The sequence below is a fragment of the Mytilus edulis genome, chromosome 8, assembly GCF_963676685.1.
Source record: "Mytilus edulis chromosome 8, xbMytEdul2.2, whole genome shotgun sequence".
Taxonomy (NCBI): domain Eukaryota; kingdom Metazoa; phylum Mollusca; class Bivalvia; order Mytilida; family Mytilidae; genus Mytilus; species Mytilus edulis.
Genome location: NC_092351.1, coordinates 53485117 through 53501922, shown reverse-complemented (window position 1 = coordinate 53501922; position 16806 = coordinate 53485117). Strand labels below are relative to the sequence as shown.

General features: G+C 34.8%; 2 protein-coding genes across 2 annotated transcripts in view; both read right to left on the bottom strand.

The window, feature by feature from the left end:
• LOC139485865 (tubulin beta-4B chain-like) overlaps nucleotides 1-16806 on the bottom strand; it is an 80178-nt gene that overhangs the window by 30327 nt on the left and 33045 nt on the right. The gene's annotated exons all lie outside the window — the stretch shown is intronic.
• On the bottom strand, nucleotides 6156-9796 carry LOC139485867 (tubulin beta-4B chain-like). The gene is made up of 4 exons (XM_071270515.1): nucleotides 9487-9796; nucleotides 8205-8313; nucleotides 7510-7865; nucleotides 6156-7123 (listed from the first exon to the last, which is right to left on the bottom strand). Exons 1-4 carry the CDS (start codon nucleotides 9541-9543, stop codon nucleotides 6308-6310), a joined length of 1338 nt encoding a protein of 445 aa, XP_071126616.1. The 5' UTR covers nucleotides 9544-9796; the 3' UTR covers nucleotides 6156-6307.

Genomic DNA, 16806 nt, shown 5'->3' with positions numbered 1-16806 from the left:
TTTATTCTTGAATTCTTGGGGTTCTTAAATATGCTGAATCTAACCGTGTATTATAGGTTTTTGGAATTTGGAACTTTTTTTTCACCAATCGTATTACAGTACCCGGACGTTAAGTCATTCAACATGCATGGTGTCAGATTCAGCTGGATTGATCACTAAAAAATAATAAAAATCTTATGTTTAACACGATTTATATAAACATTTAGTATGATATTGTTCAAAACATTTTTTTTCGGATCGCCCCGCTCGCCACAATTATTCAATTATCTGTTCAGTGTTATGGAATCACGTTATTAACGACGAAAGCAGGCGACGGTAACACGTATAAAGACACTGAGATAAATGTCGATGTGACAGGAACACAATACAAAAAATAACGCACATAAAACGGGTTACAATATCATTATAAACAGTCTTCTTTTTTAAACGAGATCGTAAGATTTTTCTGCGAAGTTGTTTCGCATATAGCAGCCTTTGTATCTTCTGTTCTCCGTATGAGCCTCCTTTATTTAGGCTCCACCATGAGTTATGGCGTGTAAAGGAGGACATTTGGAGCCTGTTTCTGTTCAGATAAATGTGAGCATTTACCAACCCAATTCTCCGGTGACTACGGTGACCAATAGTTGTTCACACCGTTGTATTTTGGTTTGTGGTCTTTGTGTCAATCATATTGATCTATCTTTGTTTTCATAAGTCAACAAAAGACACGTGACTATACATGGAAAACGAATGTATACCTGTATATCTTTTAACCGGTCTTAGTGTTGAAGGATACATGTCAGGGAGAACGTACCTTTTGTAGTATATGAAATAAAGACTTTAAACTAGCTTTTACTTAGTTACTACGAGCTACCCGGAGGCACGACAGCACGTGCATCCACGTCGTTTTCACACAAAAAAAAAAAAAAAAAAAAAGAGAGAGATGATTTGGTCAATCGGAATCGGAGACTGTTGGTGTCTTTTCCGTCTATCCCGGATATTAGTTTGACAACCTAGTTACAAGTGTCGATGAAGCTGTTATTTCAGAAAAAGATCGTAGCTCCGAAGTTGCGTGCACATTGATTCGGCATGCAAAAAAAGAAATGGCAAAATAAAAATTTATAAATGGAATGTTAAAGGAAACACCTATGTTGTCACTTTTTTGTAATTGATGAAATATCATTAAATAACGACATTTGGTTTCAAAATAAAATTTTTTTTTGGAGATTATGACAAAATCGGAAGGTTACTTGTATCTTTAACAAGATATTTACTTTTGAATTTGTAATACTCAATCTAAGATATGTAGTTTTGTAGCACATTTTACAGTGTACAGTTCATCAGTTTGGAATGAGATGTACCAATCGGCATTAGAATTATCAGATCCCTTCGATATCGTTGAAAATATGCCGAGGCGATGTGGTTGACAGACTACCGGAGCCAATCACCCTGCAACCACGCCAAAACAGTATTGGAAAGTCTCATTATTTTTTGCGTTCATAGACCATATGATAAGACAACTGGAGAGTGGAGTCGCGTCAAGTTATCAGAAAATCGCTTCTTTGTGCTGTATCTGCGTTGCTCATCGTGTTGTAGGAAATATCACAAACAAACAAATCTCAATATTGTCTGAACATACGAAACTGACCTAGCATGTAATTTTGACGAAGAGGTCGCTCGATGCCGAACACGTACGCTGGTTTATAACATCTCGCGAGTGCTACCATACCATGATGACACTGAGATCATGCAGTCACGGTACTACGTATCTAATTGAAAACAAATGTACGATCAACAATTAACAACGAAAGTTACATAGCATTACTGCATATTCATCAGGATTTCAGTGTGAATGTTGACAAAGTAATAGAGAAGTTTGTTTCTGCCCAGACCCGAAGAGCAGATTTTAGACAATTTTGAGTAAATTCTGTATCACAAATATGTGTTGTTTAAGTATTACTATATTCAGAAGATTTATTAATAGTTTTACATTCATAAATTTTTATCTACATATAGCTCCTCTTTTAACCGTCCTATGACCGAAAACCGAAAAAAAATAAATTTCTGCATAATAGGGTCCCAAATTTTTTTTCGCCTCGCTCCGCTCGGCGCTAGTTGCTTCCACATCATTTCTTTATAGCTACGCCCCTGTTTAGTTACTACGAGTACCCTTACTTTGCTTCTAAGCATAGGCGGATACAGGGATCCCGTGCCCCCCTTTCGTGGGAAAAAATTGGTTTATTGTATACGGTATCACTGAAGCATGACTGTAGCGGGCCCCATTTTTTTTTGCAGTCAGTAGACCCTCTTATAAAGTTTTTGATCCGCCACTGATTATTTGTATGTTAGCTAGTTGCTAATCTTAAATATAATATTAAATTGAGAAATATTTTTAGGAAAGCTAAGATCAAGTCCAATCTTGATCTGTGTTCGTATATTCCGAAGTCATTTCCGTGAACATTTTACTCAAATTATTCAATAAGTTCACGCGACTTACAATAGTTTTCAGTTCTCTTGTTTCGTACATATATATTCCAAGTTGTAATTTAAACTTATTTCGCCTGGTATTTTTAATCTATTTGAAGACTTCAAGATGATGTGCTTAAATCGCAATGAAATTATTATTCAAATCAATTCATTTCTTTATTAGACCATGGAAGTATTATATTGATGCTTCCAAGCATAGGCGAAATTAAAAGATTGATAACGGTAAATAATTAGGCTAATGATATCAGAACTGACATTGGTCATTTATTTTTTTTTAAATCCGCCGATTGTGAAGTTTATACTTCTATTAAAACAAGATTGAAGATATTAATTGCTACAAACTTGCCCTTGGCTGTGAACATCCGTCACTCTGAATAAATGGGTGGGCGTATAACGCTTTTCAATAAAGTAACCATCTCGCTGGTCTTTAGGTAGCATGTTTGCCTATGTTGCGCAGCGCTAAGTCATGGGGTCGAACCGACGACTTTAGAATGGTATTTACTGCTCATCTGCTTATCACACGACACCAACTCTTAAGGAGTAAGGGGAAAGAACTGGTCGTCTCGGATTCAGAAGGAAGTGTCCGTCAAGGGTGGATGTCGTCTGGCGGATTGCTACCAGGTTAACTATAGCGCGTTAAAAGTCTGTCTAGTACAAAGCCGAGTTATATTCATTTCGCATTAATTATATAATGATCTCGTCCTCAAAATGCGATTATTTTAAAACTTTCCGCTGGACGTGAAAATAGCCACCAATCATCTTGTCAATGAAGTAAATAAATAAACTATAAGGGTTTGAATGTTATTAACAGAATAGAAAAAAATGACCAAATAATAAGTAATAGAGAATAATAGGCTGCTAAAATAAAAAAGAATGGAGAATAATGAGATTTCAGAAATAAAGATCTATCCAAACCATCAACCTTTGATTCAATATTCTTATATTTGATTTGTAACACAATAAAATGTATATCCAAATTAAAAGGTCTAAAAAAACCAATTAACAATGCACGGGCTCGATAATATGTATCGATTTACGATTTATTAGAAAACACTCAGACACATATAAACGTGTAACATGAGGTCAAATATATAATATATTATATGCAAACAACATGACAGAAGAACGATTAAACATATTTAAATCAATATATACAGCTCATTAGAACCAAACAGTGTGAATGATTATAAAAAAAAAAAAGAAAGATATACAACATATATGGATCGATATGACATAAATCAAAGAAATACATTAACTTTTCTGATGAACAATGATAGCTTTTTGTATAGTGCAGTATTACAATAAGAGAGTAAACCTTCTAACTTGATAATGCTCGGGTGAGCTGTGTAGTACATAGGTATGTACTTGTTTCTTAATAAAACAATATTTTCATTTTTACATATAAACATAATATGGAATTCATCTCCAATACCATTTGTACATAAGTTACATGTTCTTTCTTCCCTTGGGATATTGAACCAACGACCAGTTTCTATAGGTAAATGTAAATTAGATGTACGCAGTTTGGTTAACCACGTTCGATTATAGTCACTAAGTCTCAATAGGTAATTTTCCAAACAAAACTGTTTTTTGAATATCGAATAAAAGAGGCCACGGGAGGAGTTTTGTATATCACTATACCACTTTTGTATAAACTGGTCACATAAAATTTGCTTCACAACAATTTTATCACAAAATGCATACTGGTTTTTAAAAATGTAACTCATCCCAACTTCATCAAAAATAGTTTCTACATGTTTAATCCATTTGAAGGTATATTTAGTTTTACTTTGTAAGGATAACATCAGTTGATATAAAATACTACTTAGTTTAGTATCATTTTGTACAAGTCTTGTCCAGAATGATACCATTCTAAGTTTAACTTTAATTTCGAGGGGAAATCTCCCAAGCTCACCCAAAACCATAAAATTTGGCGTAGTGTTCCTTACTTGTATCAGACTTCGTGTGTATTCTAATGTAGATGCCATCTAATTAACCATCGAGGTGTCCTCTGAAGACTCCATACAGTCATATAACTCCACATAAACATAGATAAAGTTATAAAAAGATAGCGAACTCGTGCAATTAGATTTTTCTAGGTCTATTTGATTTCATATTAAAGGTTAAAAACGTATACTGTTTTGTTACGACATTTAATGTTGCTCAAAGAACCATGAAAATGATTTCAGCACAGTCAGGCAAACATGTACACCCATTTTATGCCTTATCTGAGCAATTAATCTGAAAAAAATCCAACTTTATAATGTTGACCAAACGATTAATCAAAATGAGGACAATGTTTTGTGAACCCATTAGGCTCTTATAGTTTCTTAAAGTAAATCAATGAACCATATAAATCAGGTCATGGTGAAACGAAACAAACCCTTTTTATTGACATGTATATATAATATTTCAACGATTATATAAATTAACTGTTGACACAGAGACATCAACGTCTCGCTTGTTGGCAGAAAAAAAGACCGCCACATTGCTAATTAATGCAGAGTCGATGGCCCTTGACTTAGATGACCGGGCATTAAAATAGTTGTCACACTAACATGTACTGATAGTAATGCCATTCATACAAAATATCATCTATATAATACAAGTAGTTCCTACATTTTGTACGCAAGCCAAAAACCTAATATGAACATTGCTAATTAATTCAGACACTGGACCAAGAACATGAGGCCAATGAAATCCGAAATATAGCAGATTGAAACTGCAGAACACAAGGCAGTTGTATCTATTTGACAGAATGTGGATACCGAACATAAATCTTTACACAAGAAGTTTACGTCACCTTCACCGGATTAACACCTACACTAGACACCAACAATTAGCCGTTTGACCTTTAACATTGAGCAACACCTTCACCATTAAATATCTGTAATGTCTTGCCTTCTGTTACATTTGATTTAGGCGAGAGAATAAAATCTTAAGATCTATAGCTAAACGCCAAAATAAAATCTCATACTTGGGAATCATTATTACATCATGTATATATAAGCAAGCAAATAACAGAACTATTTTTTGCCAAGCCCGGCTTAACAAAAATATACTAAACTATCACTTTTGCATGTGTTCAACTTAGAAGAAAGACTAACCATTGAAAAATAAATACAAGAACCTTCTAGCGTAGCACAAAACTACCAATAACATATGACCCACGAGAGTATGTTTATGTACTTGCTTTGGATAAGCTTTACTGCGAGAGCTTTTTGATCGGTGCTTTGTGTCTTTTGTATTTATGATATTTGTGCAAGTAACCTTCAGTTTCAATCCCTTTACAGACGAATTTCAAATATTGTTAATTTGTTGTTCTGTTAGACCTTTGATGCGTGTTTTTGGTACATCGGATTGAGCTAAAAAAAAATAGTGATTGTCTAAGTTTCTGACTGTTACATTTTCCCCCGTTACAATTAAATAAGGCCCTTGTTCTATTTACTGTCGGGGACTATTATAGTTGACTTTACCGTATGATTTTTGCTCATTGTGGAAGGCCGTGTGGCTACCTTTACATTGAAGATAATTGCTTAAATCCATGTCATGTTAACGGAACCGTGTTGCCAAACCACTTCTAATGTGTGAAAACCAAAAACCTCAAAAGTATCTGAACCTGGAAATTCTATCTTAAAACTTTATGTCATACATATCATTTTAATTTATGACAAAGTAATAATAATATCTTCATTGTTCAATAATTTAATATCATGATGGTGTAATATTTCAATAGATAACTGGACAGTTGTTTGTTTGTATCCAGTATATCAGTAAGTTATTCTTTAGTTTCACTTTTAAAATTATTCTTTTTTAAAGTTCATTGAGCTTTAGGAAATGTTTAAGCTTCCTCTTCTCCTTCTTCCTCTTCGAATTCTCCTTCCTCTTCGGCTGTTGCATCCTGGTATTGTTGGTATTCTGAGACCAAATCGTTCATGTTGGATTCGGCTTCTGTGAATTCCATCTCGTCCATACCCTCACCAGTGTACCAATGCAAGAAAGCTTTACGCCTGAACATAGCGGTGAATTGTTCTGAGATTCTCTTAAAGAGTTCCTGGATGGCAGTGCTGTTACCAATAAATGTGGCAGACATCTTAAGACCACGTGGTGGAATGTCACAGACGGCTGTCTTGACGTTGTTTGGGATCCATTCAACGAAGTAGCTGCTGTTCTTGTTCTGTACGTTCAACATTTGTTCATCAACCTCCTTCATTGACATACGTCCACGGAACATACAAGCAACTGTGAGGTATCTGCCGTGACGGGGATCGCAAGCTGCCATCATGTTCTTGGCATCGAACATCTGTTGGGTAAGTTCTGGTACAGTTAAAGCTCTGTACTGTTGGCTACCACGTGATGTCAGGGGTGCGAATCCTGGCATGAAGAAATGAAGACGTGGGAATGGTACCATGTTGACGGCCAATTTACGGAGATCAGCGTTCAACTGACCTGGAAATCGGAGACATGTGGTGACACCTGACATTGTTGCGGAGACAAGATGGTTAAGATCACCGTATGTTGGTGTTGTAAGTTTGAGGGTTCTGAAGCAGATATCGTAAAGAGCCTCGTTGTCGATACAGTATGTTTCATCTGTGTTTTCTACCAATTGATGTACAGATAGTGTGGCATTGTATGGTTCAACGACTGTGTCTGATACCTGGAAAAGAAATAACGTTTACATAAATATAGTTCATTCATGTAAAACATTAATGAATTATATTACAGGAATTTATAAACAAAACCGTAATTAAGTTGACCTCATATCTAAATATATATTTATCAGTAAGTTATTCTTTAGTTTCACTATTAAAATTATTCTTTATTTATAGTGCACTATATAATGTCTTTTACTTGAAATTTTGATTTAGTGTCTCATAGCTTACAATTTTCTTTAAAAAAAATATGAAACAATAGATGCACCTTTATATGTTCCAACTGAAATTCGTCTAGAAAATGAATATCTCAAAGCCAAAATCCCAGTAAAATTTTAAACAACTTGTTGATTATCCAAGTTATATCTCATGAACTCGAAGCCATACTTACTTTTGGTGATGGTACAACTGAGAATGTGTTCATGATTCTGTCTGGGTATTCTTCACGGATTTTGGAGATAAGGAGTGTTCCCATTCCTGATCCGGTTCCACCTCCAAGTGAGTGTGTAAGTTGGAATCCCTGAAGACAATCACAGCTTTCAGCTTCTTTCCTGACAACATCGAGAACAGAGTCTACAAGTTCAGCACCCTCTGTGTAATGTCCCTTAGCCCAGTTGTTTCCTGCACCACTCTGTCCGAAAACAAAGTTGTCTGGTCTGAAGATTTGACCGAATGGTCCAGATCGGACAGAGTCCATGGTTCCGGGCTCCAAATCAACCAAAACAGCACGTGGTACATATTTTCCACCTGTAAAAAGAGGACAGAAATTTATTCATGTTAATTGTTCCAGATTTTATAATTGCATGCATGACGTGACTATATATATTTTCCCCTATTTTTGTCCTGTTTTACTTAATCTGAAAGTTTTATTTTTGTAACATGCACCTTTTGTTCATTTTTTTCAACAATTAAAGAAATGAAGAAAATTAAACTCAAAGAAAAGAGGATTGTATTATAAGTTTTATACGCAGCGGGTGGTCTATCGATGAGTGTGTATTGCTAACGAAGTTTTTTTTTAATTTCATTTCCTTTTTTCACATTTTGACGTAAGATTTTTTTCCTATATTTTTTTATCTGATTTCATACCTGTAGCTTCATTGTAGTAGACGTTGATTCTTTCTAATTGTAAATCTGAATCTCCATGGTATGTTCCGGTGGGGTCAATGCCGTGCTCGTCTGAGATAACTTCCCAGAACTACAATAAAGAGTAAACAATAGCATAAAGTACAGATAAATATTTCTTTTTGCGTCATGTTACATGTTTAATGTATAATAATAACCAATACAAAAGATCGGAAATATTTTATGTATTGTCAAAATTTTATGAAAATTAAACGAGCCAAATTAATTTAAGTAAAGGTGTTTGATACCCCCTTATTTATCAAAGTGTGACGTATTGATTAAGTGTACAGTTGAGCAATTAACATTGCAATCAACACCCAGCCAAACAATTGAACAAGTTGACTTTTAAGACACGTCAAAAAATATATTGCAAAGTTCTAAACAAAAATATACTATTAAATAACCATTTAAAAATCGCTTCGATATTCTACATAAAATACTGGCTAAAAAAACACCCAAAAAATCAATAGGGAATAGATTTAAACAATTCATTAAAAATCTTCAGAACTGTAGAAAGCATTTAGAGTTGTAGTTCGAAAAACTCGCAAATGCCCCCCCCTTTTTTTTAAAGAATGAAACCCCACAACTCGGACACGTTACATCATAAATTTATAAAAATAGAAAGTAAGCTTACTTCAATCGATATAAACTGTTATCCAAAGTTTTATGATACCTGCTGAAAGCATTTGTGAGTTATTGACCGAAAGCTGGAAAATTCCCCTTTTTAATGAATAAAACCCAGTAACTCAGAAACGTAAAATCTAAATTTATAAAAACGAAAGGGAGCTCACGTCAATAGATATAAACAAATCAAAGTTTTATCCAAATTGGTTAAAGGATTTTTGAGTTAATGTCCAGACATGTTGACCTATATACATGTAGTAGGAAATAATCAATTTTTTTATATTAAAAATGTCCTTTTGGCAAGTTTAACTTCTTATACCGATTATGAAATTGAAATAAAGATCTAAACATTATTCAATACCTCAAATCAACATTTTCTCTTCTTAAACGTTTTAGATTCTAAAGACTTAAAATTGTGTTATCCGACAATATACAATTGAATACACAAGTCTGTTAAAAATCGATAGTGTAGTCAAGACCGCCATTTTTAACCAGTTAACCGCCTTTCAACTACTAGTCTTTCAACTTACAAAATCATGACTCAGAATTGAGATAATCGATTTTCCATATTTTGATAGAAATCTAAATATTTCATGCTATTTCCCTGTAAAATAAGACTCACCTTGGCACCAATTTGGTTTCCGCATTGTCCGGCTTGTAAATGTACGATTTCCCTCATTTTGATTTCGTTAATAAATTTCACGTCTACTACACACGGTGGTTGCGATGTTTATTGAAACTAAGAGTAGTTAACCTATTTGTATACGAGGGGTTCCGGGTGTAAGTATACTAGCAACGGTCAGACGGTCGTTTTTATTGGTTGATTTCACTTAAAGTAATCTGCTTTCCGTTGCCGAAGGAAATATCGACCTAACAGGTTCAAACTCATAAAATTTCAACAACTGTTTTTAACGGCTCAACAATCACGTTCTAATTATTATATTAAGAAAAGAACATTTCTGCTCAGGGGTAAATACTCATTATATAATTTCTATTGATATATGAATAGGTAACACATAATAAACAAGTTATGTATTTATTTATTTACATAATAATTTTGATTACATTTATACAGTTTGTTAAATTTCATTTTAATAGCTAATTATCTAATTGTGAATTAGCTAACTGTAAAAAACCAAGGACGTATAACTAACATAATATACGTCCTTGAAAAAACGAAGTCGACTTTAATTTCAAGCAGACTGAATAAGGAAACAAAAAATTAGCGAACATTAAAGGCTGCTGTGATTGAGAAAACTAAAATTCAAAAACATTTTATGTTTTAGAAAATTAAAACCTTTACTGGATTTTACAGTGCACCTTTTTCCTACCTCCAGCAGGTGCAAAAATGACAAAAATGAACTAAGTTGGGAAAGAGGTTTGAGAACTTCCCCACAGGTAATAGTTGAGTGAACTGTATTTTGATAGACATGGACAATAGAAGGACAATATAGACATTCGACGGACAATAATTGGTGAATTACTAAACTGTGTAATTTCAGTTCTTTATTACTTTAAGCACATTATGCTTATCAGTGCAATAAATACAAGTACATTTTTATAACACACAATATACATCAGAGAAGCAAATAAATATCAAGTATTGACCAATAACAGTTCGGTCCTATGATTAAGTGCATCAAACAAGAATTTACACTAATTACGCAAATATTTCATTGGCGAATCCAGGGGGTGGGGGTGTTTCCGGGGGTTGGAACCCCCCTTTTTTTTTGCCGATCAATGCATTTGAATGGGACATATAGTTGGAACCCCCCTTTTTAAAATGGCTGGATCCACCGCTGTCTTTAATATTTTCAGTGCTGAGAAGTTGCACTAATTTGAACAACGATGGACGTCTATAATAATAAGGTTTAACTAGATTTGTAATTGCTAGCAATAACGGATGGCACCCTCGTCCCCCCATTGCCAGGCGAGCGGCATCCATTTTGAAAATTTCAAAGTCAAAGAGTGCATCTACACATGCAAGTCATCATTTTTGTAAAATTTCATTAAGTTTGGAGCATTTTGAAATTTTGGACAATTTTGCTGTTTCCATGGTTACGGCAGCCATTTTGGAAATTCCAACTTCAAAATGCAACTCCGCACATGTCAGTTACTATTCCTGTAAAGTTTCATCCAGTTTGCAGCATTTTGATTTTTTTGGAAATTTTGAACATTTGTGCTGCAACCATGGTTACAGTAGATAATTCCAAAATTCTAAAAGCGTACATCTCTTTGCCACATGTCATGTTATATATCAATACAGTTTCATTTACTTTGGTGCACTACTCTCTGAAAAAATGCTGATTTTATGCATTTTTCCATAGGGTCAATGCAAAACTTGGCCCCTGTTTCCATGACAACGGCGGCCATTTTGAACTATCCAAATATTGTCTTGACATCTTGGCATACTGGAGAACATTTTCATAAAGTTTCATCCAGTTGGATATTATAACGAAAGAGTTAGAATTTTTGATATTTTAGCTGTTTCCATGGTAACGGCAGCCATTTTGAAAATTCCAAAGTCAAACTGGAAATCAGCACATGCCAGTTAACATTCCTGTGGAGTTTCTTCCAGTTTGGACCACTTTGATTTTTTTCGCATTTGTGCTGTTTCCATGGAAACGGCGGCCATCTTTTACCATTCCATAGCAAGGTGCACAACTTCAAATGGGGGTCCTCAATATGTTATAGTTCCAACAATATTGGATCACTCAATTCTTAGAAACACGATGGACAAAATGTGTGGAAGAATAATAAAAATAACTAGATTTGTAATTGCTAGCAATAACGGATGGCACCCTCGTCCCCCAATTGCCAGGCGAGCGACAGCCATTTTGAAAATTTCAAAGTCAAAGAGTGCATCTACACATGCAAGTCATCATTTTTGTAAAATTTCATTAAGTTTGGAGCATTTTGAAATTTTGGACAATTTTGCTGTTTCCATGGTTACGGCAGCCATTTTGGAAATTCCAACTTCAAAATGCAACTCCGCACATGTCAGTCACCATTCCTGCAAAGTTTTATCCAGTTTGCAGCATTTTGATTTTTTTTGGAAATTTTGAACATTTGTCCTGCAACCATGGTTACAGTAGATAATTCCAAAATTCTAAAAGCAGACATCTTATTGCCACATGTCATGTTATATATCAATGCAGTTTCATTTACTTTGTTGCAATACTCTCTGAGAAAATGCAGATTTTATGCATTTTCCCATAGGGTCAATGCAAAACTTGGCCCCAGTTTCCATGACAACAGCGGCCATTTTGGATTATCAAAATATTGTTTTGACATCTTAGCGTACCGGGTAACATTTTTATAAAGTTTCATCCAGCTGAGTGTTATAACGAAAGAGTTAGAATTTTTGATATTTTAGCTGTTTCCATGGTAACGGCAGCCATTTTGAAAATTCCAAAGTCAAATTGGAAATCAGCGCATGTCAGTTATCATTCCTGTGGAGTTTCTTCCATTTTGGAACACTTTGATTTTTTTCGCATTTTTGCTGTTTCCATGGAAACGGCGGCCATCTCTTACCATTCCATACCAAGGTGCACAACTTTACATGGGGGTCCTCATTATAGTAAAGTTCCATCAACATTGATCCATAGGATTTCGAGAAACACGACGGACAAAATGTGTGGAAGAAGAATAAGAAAAATAAGAAAAAAAAGAAACGTAGAATAACAATATGTCACCCCAACTCCGTTGAGGGTGCCATAACTAGATTTGTAATTGCTAGCAATAACGGATGGCACCCTCGTCCCCCATTGCCAGGCGAGCCGCATCCATTTTGAAATTTCCAAGATTAAAGATGTCTATCAACGTTGTTGTAAAATTTCATCAGTTTTGGAGCATTTTGAAATTTTTTATTTTTGTGTTGTTTCCATGGAAACGGCGGCCATTTTGGAAATTCCAAAGTCGAATACCAACTCTTGATGTGCCACTTAACATGTCTGTCAATTTTTTGAAAGTTTGGACCAATTTGAAATTTTTGGACATTTCTGCTGTTTCCATGATAACGGTGACCATTTCCAAAATTCCAAAGACACCTACCACATTGGCACATGATAAGGAACATACCATTAAAGTTTTAATGGTTGGATATACCATATTAAGAGTTTAAATACTACTTTAAGATTTTCCCCATAGGGTTTAATGCTAAACATATTTAGTTTCCATGGCAATATAGTAGTTCCAAAGATTCCCCAAATCATCCCAAACCTGTATATGGTGGACACCAACAATATATAAAAATTTGATGATTTTCAGTTCAGGAATATTCAAATTATTCACCAAAAACCAAAAAAATATTTTTTACATTTGTTCTGTTTCCATGGTAACGGCGTCCATCTTGCACATGCTAAAGTCTGCTGCACAACTTCACATGGTGTTCCACATTGTGGTATAATTCCATCAACATTGGTCCATTCAATTCCGAGAAATAGCGTGGACAAAATGTGTGGAAGAATAAAAATAATAAGAAAAAAAGAAACGTAGAATAACAATATGTCACCCCAACTCCGTTGAGGGTGCCATAACTAGATTTGCCATTGCAAGCAATAGCGGATGGCACCCTTCCCCCATTGCCAGGCGAGCGGCAGCCATTTTGAAAACTTCAAAGTCAAAGAGTGCATCTACACATGCAAAACATCATTTTTGTAAAGTTTCATTAAGTTTGGAGCATTTTGAAAATTTTGAATTTTTTGCTGTTTCCATGGTAACGGCGGCCATTTTGAAAATTCCAAACTCAAAAGTCAAGTCTACATAAGCTAGGCAACATTTGTTATAAGTTTCATTAAATTTAAAGCATTTTGAAGTTTTTCATATTTTTGCTGTTTCCATGGTAACGGCGGCCATTTTGAATATTCCAATGTCAAACCCCCGCTGCAATTTTTTCCCTCCATAATCATATAGCATTTAATGTCTCTAGAATAAATTTAACATTAATGTTCTGGAATGTTCCGTGAAAAATCAAAGTTTTGACCTTTTTGCATTGTTTCCATGGTAACAACAGCTATTTTGGAAATTCCAACTCCAAATGCCACATCTTCCAATGTTGCTCATCGTTACTGTGAAGTTTCGTGAAGTTTGGAGCATTTTGAGATTTTTGAAATTTTTGGTGTAGTTCCCATGGCGACATAGTAGTTCCAATGAGTGCCAAAATCATCCAACACCTGTATATAGTGGACACCTTCATTGTATTAAAATATGATGATTCTGAGTTAAAGCATTACCATACAGTTCACCAAAACTAAAAACTGTATTTTTTCACATTTGTTCTGTTTCCATGGTAACGGCAGCCATTTTTTACCATTCCAATGTCTCTTGCACAACTCCACACGGCGGTTCATATTATGGTATAGTTCCATCAACATTGGTCTGCCCAATTCTGAGAAATAGTATGGACAACATGTGTGGAAGAATAAAAATAATAATAATAACTAGAATTGCCATTGCAAGCAATAGCGGATGTCACCCTTCACCTCATTGCCACTAAGCGGCAGCCATTTCAAAATTGTTGAACAGTGAATGCACATATATGCATTGCAGTACATCTTTCTGTAAATTTTCAGTACATTGAGAGCATTTTAGAAAATTTCACATTTTTGCTGTTTCCATGGCAACGGCAGCCATTTTGAAAAATTCCAAAGTCAAAAGTCTCATCTATACATGCAAGTTAACAATAATATTTAGTTTCATAAAGTTTGGAGGATTTTGAAAATATTTGACATTTCCGTTGTTTCCATGGCAACGGTGGCCATTTTGGAAATTCCAACTTCAAAAGTCTCATGCAGACTTGCCAGTCAACAATCTTATAAAGTTTCATCAATTTTGGAGCATTTTGAAATTTTTGAAATTTTTGACATTTTGATTGGTTCCTATGACAACAGACACTATTCCCAAAATTAAATGGCAGATACCACATTGGTATATGGGAGGGACCATACCATCAAAGTTTCAATCAATTTGACCTACCATTTTAAGAAAGTATATGCCACTTTTAGGTTTTTGGACCATTTTGACCTGTTTTGCATTGTTTCCATGGAAACGGCAGACATTTTCGAAATTCCAACGCCAAATTCTTTATCTACTAATGTTGCTCATCGTTACTGAGAAGTTTTATAAAATTTGGAGCATTTCCATATTTTGGAATTTTTTGGTGCAGTATCCATGGCAACATAGTAGTTCCAATGATTGCCAAAATCATCCCAAAGCAGTATATGCCCGGCACCTACATTGTATCAAAATATCATGATTCTAAGTTAAAGCATTTCCAAATAATTCATCAAAACCAAAAACTGGAATTTTCCATTGTTTTTCGGTTTCCATGGTGATGGCAGCCATTTTTTAGTTCCAAAGTTGCACTGCAACTGGAAAGTCAGGGTTCCTTGTTATAGTGCACCATCATTCAGATTGGTTCCTTTGGCTCTGAGAAAACTGCCGGACAAAACTAGGTGGAAGAATAATAATAATAATAATAACTAGAATTGCCATTGCAAGCAATAGCGGATGTCACCCTTCCCCCCATTGCCACTAAGCGGTAGCCATTTCAAAACAACTTAACAGTGAATGAAGATCTATGAATTGCGATATATCTTTCTGTAAATTTTCAGTACAATAAGAGCATTGTTAAAAGTTTCACATTTCTGCTGTTTCCATGGCAACGGCAGCCATTTTGAAAATTCCAAAGTCAAAAGTCTCATTTATACATGCCAATTGACAATAATATTAAGTTTGATTAAGTTTGGAGCATTTTGAAAATATTTGACATTTCTGCAGTTTCCATGGCAACGGTGGCCATTTTGGAAATTCCAACTCCAAAAGTCTCATGCATACTTGACAGTCAACAATCATATTAAGTTTCATTATTTTTTGAGCATTTTGAAATTTTTGATATTTTGGCTGGTTTCTATGGTAACACAGACCATTCCAAATTTCTAATGGCAGATACCACATTGGTACATGGGAGGGAACATGCCATCAGAGTTTCAATGGATTTGACCTACCATTTTAAGGAAGTAAATGCCACTTTTAAGAATTTCCCATAGGGTCTAATGGTAAATGTGTATCCAGTTTCCATGGTAATAACAGCCATTTTGGAATTTATAAATATGGTCAACACATCTTGGCATGCCAGACAACATTCCCATAAAGTTTCATCATGTTGGGTCTAATGATGAAAGATTGAATGGATTTTCAATTTTGATTTTTTTTTCACATTTTTGCTGTTTCCATGGTAACGAGAGCCATTTTATAGTTCCAAAGTTGCACTGCAACTCTAAAGTCAGGGGTCCTTGTTATAGTGAACTATCATTAAGATTGGTTCCATTGGCTCTGAGAAAACTGCCGGACAAAAGTAGGTGGAAGAAAAATAATAATAAGAATAGTGAAAAAGAAACAGAGGAATAGCAATATGTCACCCGACATTGTCGATCGGGTGACATAATAACTAGATTTGTAATTGCTAGCAATAACGGATGGCACCCTTCCCCCATTGCCAGGTGAGCGGCAGCCAGTTTGAAAATTCCAAAGTCAAAAAGTGTATCTACAGATGTCTAGTAACATTTTTGCAAAGTTTCATAAAGTTTGAAGCATTTTGAAATTTTGGATATTTTTGCTGTTTCCATGGTAACGGCGGCCATTTTGAATATTCCAAAGTCAAACCCCTGCTGCAATTTTTTCCCTCCATAATCATATACCATTTAATGTCTCTAGAATAAATTTAACATTGATGTTCTGGAATGTTCTGTGAAAATTCAAAGTTTTGACCTTTTTGCATTGTTTCCAAGGTAACAACAGATATTTTGGAAATTCCAACGCCAAATTCCACATCTTCCAATGTTGCTCATCGTTTCTGTGAAGTTTCCTGAATTTTGGAGCATTTTGAAAATTTCGAAATTTTTGGTGTAGTTTCCATGGCAACATAGTAGTTCCAATGAGT

Coding starts and splice junctions, on each gene's coding strand:
- LOC139485867 (XM_071270515.1), bottom strand. CDS start 9,543: ATGAGGGAAATCGTACATTTACAAGCCGGACAATGCGGAAACCAAATT. Junction 8,314..9,486: donor GAAACCAAATTGGTGCCAAG/GTGAGTCTTATT, acceptor TCTTTATTGTAG/TTCTGGGAAGTTATCTCAGA. Junction 7,866..8,204: donor CTACTACAATGAAGCTACAG/GTATGAAATCAG, acceptor CTCTTTTTACAG/GTGGAAAATATGTACCACGT.